This window comes from Electrona antarctica (assembly GCF_951216825.1).
Source record: "Electrona antarctica genome assembly, chromosome: 9".
NCBI classification, from domain to species: Eukaryota; Metazoa; Chordata; class Actinopteri; order Myctophiformes; family Myctophidae; genus Electrona; species Electrona antarctica.
This window is the reverse complement of record NC_136790.1, coordinates 35,013,272-35,018,563: the sequence shown is the minus strand read 5'-3', so window position 1 is coordinate 35,018,563 and position 5,292 is coordinate 35,013,272. Positions and strand designations below refer to the sequence as shown.

The 5,292-nt window shown below is 42.2% G+C and overlaps 1 protein-coding gene across 1 annotated transcript; it reads left to right on the top strand.

Annotated features, from left to right (window-relative positions):
* Nucleotides 1-1,352: 1,352 nt before the first annotated feature.
* On the top strand, nucleotides 1,353-5,003 carry endou (endonuclease, polyU-specific). The gene is made up of 9 exons (XM_079510286.1): nucleotides 1,353-1,462; nucleotides 1,718-1,840; nucleotides 1,989-2,105; nucleotides 2,972-3,158; nucleotides 3,549-3,754; nucleotides 4,157-4,270; nucleotides 4,417-4,523; nucleotides 4,624-4,766; nucleotides 4,866-5,003. The coding sequence occupies exons 1-9, from the start codon at nucleotides 1,405-1,407 to the stop codon at nucleotides 4,981-4,983; spliced, it is 1,173 nt and encodes a 390-aa protein (XP_079366412.1). The 5' UTR covers nucleotides 1,353-1,404; the 3' UTR covers nucleotides 4,984-5,003.
* Nucleotides 5,004-5,292: the final 289 nt, after the last annotated feature.

Below are 5,292 nucleotides of genomic sequence, written 5' to 3'. Positions count from 1 at the left end.
ATATTATCTTTTCAATTATCACATGTGCATGCCAAGCACAGTATGTTCCTGTCCTAACTCCTGTCCTTGTCTATCTCTATCAGTCAAGACTCATATATCTTCCAGCCACTTCTGCGCTGCACATGTATACATGCTCTTTCCGCTTAATAAACTTCTGAACTTGTCGTGTAATACTGTTTCCTGGTATCATCTTGCTCTCATCCTCTCTATGTTCTCATCTTATTCTCATTATTCAGAGCTTGCGATATTCAACTGAATCATCACTCACATGTCTTAACGAGAGGGAAAACTGTAAGGTAAATGCAAAAAAAAAGAAGAAAAACATAACATCTCTAATTCAAACGTTTTCAACTGATTGTGAAGCAGGGACCATGGTACCACCCTGACTAAGAATCAACCTGGGGACCAATGTTGTCTTGGGTGGGGATAGGGGCTAAGATTCGTTTTTTTAGGTAATTTAGTATTACAGAATGTCAGTGCCACCATCCCCAAGGCAGTGAATGGTTTGATCAGCATGACAATATCATACGTTTAGTAATATGTTAGTAATATGTTTTTATTGTATTGTACTTGCTTTGGCAATGTAAACGTTTGTTTTCTCATGCCAATAAAGCTCCTTTGAATTGAATTGACAATATCATGAGGTAGTAGGTACCATATGTTTAGTCAATCTGTTTGTTGTGGGTTAGGTATTATCACTGCACTCACATTTGAAGATAGAGGAATGGGAACACAACACACATGACTGTGAAAATAGTTTTCAAAACACATTCATTTATTAAAAGGAATCAAAAAATAAAAGTTACACAAAAAAAGAAAAAATATTCTTTCTGTATTTATTGGCTGCATCAGACCAGGCTTTCCACATAATTATCTAGCTCTTGCTCGATATTCAAACAGTGGTGGCACTTGATAGGCACCACCTGTGTTCAGGTGTGTTGGTTCTCACTGTGTGTGTGTGTGTGTGTGTGTGTGTGTGTGTGTGTGTGTGTGTGTGTGTGTGCGCGTGCGTGCGTGCGTGCGTGCGTGCGTGTGTGTGCGTGCGTGTAGCCCCTTTTATCCTGAGTAAATTTGCGCACACACACACACACACACACACACACACACACACACAGTTTGTTTGTTATTAAAGACCTACAGTACAATTCTTACCTAGTAGCCTAACTACCTGTATGGAACAGTTCAATTACAGCTGTTTTGTTGTGTTTTTGTACTTTTTATTTTCTTTTTTAGGTACGTCTACAAGTAATATTGGCTCATACCAATTCTGTTAATACAAAAGTGTCATCTTGTTTTAGGGGCTGGCGTAGAGTGAGTCTTGCAACTGGATTGGCCAGGTGAAACAATATAAGGGAGATATTTACTTTGGGGAGTGTAGTACTCTTGGTTGGTTACTGCGGCACCATGAAGATCCTCCTCCTTGTTGTCCTCTCGGTGACCCTGTTCTGTCAGGGATACAGCAGTAAGACATTTCTCTCATTCCACCACAGACAAACGTGTGGTTTTCGTTTTTGTCACGAAACGTTTAGATTGCTAGGATCTTGGTTTACATCTACCTATGATCCTAGATGACTATTTCTATGCATTTGATGTATTACCTTGTGTTGACCTTGCTTGCAGGTCGCTCTGGATTAAGAGCGTCTACTAAATGCCTAAATTGTAAGTTGTAAATTGTGTGACTGTGCCCTTCTGTAACAACTATTCTGTTGGCTGCCAGACACCCTTGATTCCTGTGAGGGGAGATGTGGATACGGAACAGACAATAGATTCTCCTGCCAGTGTAACCCAAACTGCGAGCGCTTTAAAGACTGTTGTTCTGACTATGTCAGCCTCTGCAAAGGTGAATGACTATTAGGCTGTTGTTAAATGAGAATACATGTGTAAAGATAACCCTGACCATTGTGTCTTTTTATAGATGTGAAAAAGCCTTATAGTATTACCGTGTGCTTCAAATGACCACTCACTCAGGTGTCTACCGTTTTCTTCAGGAGACTCAACATCCTGTAAGGGTCGATGTGATGAGAAGTTCAACTCTCAGAACCAATGCCATTGCAACTCCAAGTGCGGGCAGCACAAAAACTGCTGCAATGACTACACCAACATCTGTGAGTAAAGATAGATCACGAGTCACGGTCCCTTGTTGACCATTGGTCAGATTCTGCATGCAGAGTACCTCAGCAATCTTAATCAGCTATCCCCTCTCTGTTTGTATTACTATCTTCTATACAGAGTTGTTCTTTTGCCAACACCTGTGGAAATTCACATGGTGGCCACTGGCCACACTGGCTAGTCAGATATTATCCTTTCTTGTGCCACAAGGCAAAACACAAAATTACAGCCTATCTACCACCCTGTAAATGCTGTTTAATGCTCCTCCCAGTTCAATCAAGTGTCAAGAGGCTCATATGTGTAGGCCCACTGACTGTACAGACATAAACTTAGGAAGGCCTGTGTGTATAGTCACTTGAGCCTGTGACCAGTAGATGTCACTGTTCTGCTGTGTAATGCATTAAAGCTTAATTTGTGTTCTTGTGTACCTCATCACACTGCACCAACTACCTGTTCTACGTGTGTGCGTGCATGTGCGCGTGTGTGCCTGCCTGCCTGCGTATGTGCGTGCGTGCGTGTGTGTGCGACGTGTCATGTGTGTCTAGGACATACCCACAGAATGGTTGTTAGAGGGTTTCAACAGGTTTTGAAAAAAACCTCCAAAAAGGAGGCAAAAGGCTGGCAAAGTATTGTGCTGTGATTGCTGTCTCTGCTATAATTGGCAGCCGCCATATATGGCAGAGACACTGTTATTTATACCCATAGAGTACTGAGTGACATGCCTGTTTGTATCATGAAAACATATGCCACGATTTAGTGAATGTAACCCTACTGCACCTATAATATTTGTGTCACTGCATGTTTCTCCTTTATGTGGACATAAATATATGGTTAAAATATGTGTGTGTGTGACACTCTACAGGTGGTGGGGACAGTGGTGGTGGTGGTGGTGGCAGCAGTGTGATCACTGATTCAGAGATTCAGGCCATCTCTGAGGTTCTTTACGCTCTGGACTCAAACAAGGCCTCAGCCTCAGAGGTCATCCTTGACCCTCAGGCCAAGGTGCATGACTCCCAGACCAGCTCCCAGAAGGACCTGTCTCCTCGCCCGTAAGGCGGAAATATTTCAATATTAATTTTAAGGTAAACCACACCAATGCAACCAGTTGCAACTGGTGTGGTTTGGGCTTAAGAGATCCGGTTAACCACTTGAACGCCAGGCCTCCACGTTTTGTGGGGAACGTTAGCCAAAAAGAGCAGATCAAAAAGCTTACAAGTCACAACGCGTCGCAACCTGTAAGCTTGTAGATCGGCTATTTTTGGCATAGAGGTTTGGTGTATACTTTTGTTTTTAAAGCAGTCCTAGTACAGAGTCTAGATTAGAGGTTATCTTCAGTGGTTAAAGCTCACTTCGCCATTGTAATAATAGTCTCCCTCTCGTATACTGGTGCTTACTCGTTCTGCCTTTCTACAGTAAATTGTTCTTCATTGGGTTTCCAGCTTGTTCCGCTACCTGAATGAAGAGGCTCTGTTCTCAAAGCCCACCTATGCTGCCTTCGTGGCTCTACTGGACAACTACCGGAGAGAGACGGGACATACAGAGGCTTTCACCCCACAGCAGCTGGCTGAACAGGATGCCTTTGTCAGGGAGTCCATGTCCAACACTGAGCTGGGCAGGGAGCTATTTGCTTTCCTCTACACTAAGGGTAGGTCCAGTTAAAGCTGGTTCTCTTCACATTGGTCTAGAAATGTGTAGACAAGTGTAAAGCCCGATTGAAGCCAAATGTAATCATTTTTCAGTTGAAAATCACGTTTTCAAAGCATACATCAGGCTTAAATATCTTAAATGTTATTATGTGTCCTTAGGTCGAGGGCGGCGGTGGCTCAGGGGTAGAGTGCCTGGACAGAGTTACTGTCGAAGTGTCCTTGAGCAAGACACTGAACCCCTAGCCTAATTGCTCCCGATGCGCTAGTTGGTGCCTTGCATGGTTTCCGCTGCCATCGGTGTATGAATGTGTGTGTGAATGGGTGAATGTAATGCACAATCTCTGTAAAGCGCCTTGGATAAAGGCGCTATATAAATGCACCATTTACCATTTACCATTTAGGTCGCTATTCATCAGAGGAGGAGTTCATCAAGGACCTCAAGATGATGTGGTTTGGTCTCTACTCCCGTTACAATGGCAAAATGGATTCCAGTGGCTTTGAGCACATCTTTGCAGGTTTGACATGCCATCGATATTGTTAACAATCATGAAACTATACTTGTTTTTAGTTTCGCAATGATAATATATTATTTTTAACACTGCACAAACAAAGTTTCGAAAGGAAAATGAAGTAGTTTGAAGTTGAACACATTCTCTTACAGGAGAGGTTAAGAGTGGAAAGGTGTCTGGATTCCACAACTGGATTCAGTTCTACCTTCTTGAGAAAAGGGGCCTGCTTAACTACTACAGCCACAGCTTTGATGGGCCTGTAAGCATCCACAATATCAACTCATAATTTTGTAGGCTTCAGTAGGTTTCTTTTAATGATTGTCTGTCTGTCTGTCTGTATCTATATCTATATCTATCAGTGGACCTCCTACCCTGATGTTCTGGGGATGCAGTTTAAGTGGGACGGTTACTACAAGCAGGTGGGCTCTGCCGTCATTGGCTGCAGTCCTGAGTTTGACTTTGCCATTTACAGTCTTTGCTATATCACCCGCCCTGGAAAAAGGTAAGCGTATCCATACTGTACATACCTGTACACTTGAAATGAAGATTTAACGTATTCTTGCGTATGCATCATTTTTGACCCATGATCTGCATTCTTTAGGTGTAGTCTACGCCTGGGAAGGAAGGAGCTGATTCTCCAGACTTACACCTGGGATAAGACCAGCTATGGCAATGGGAAGAAGTTCATTGGCTCCGCATTCCCTTCCACGCCCAGATGAATTAGACGTCTAGAAATGTCCCATCACTCAGTAGCACTACTGTAGTACATAAAATATTCTGAAATTGAACTGAAATGCACAATAAAAAAGGTTGCATTGATACAATGTACAAGGAAATAATATGTTATGTATGGTATGAGGAAATGTATTATTTGTTTAACAAACAAAGCAATATGCAATGATCTGCCCTTGTTATGCATATTTTTTTCCATTCCAAAACTATCAAATTGAATCACAACTTTCAGAAATTCACAATTCCACGTCAGAAAATACATACAGTAGATCAATAAAATGGAATAAATGAAAATC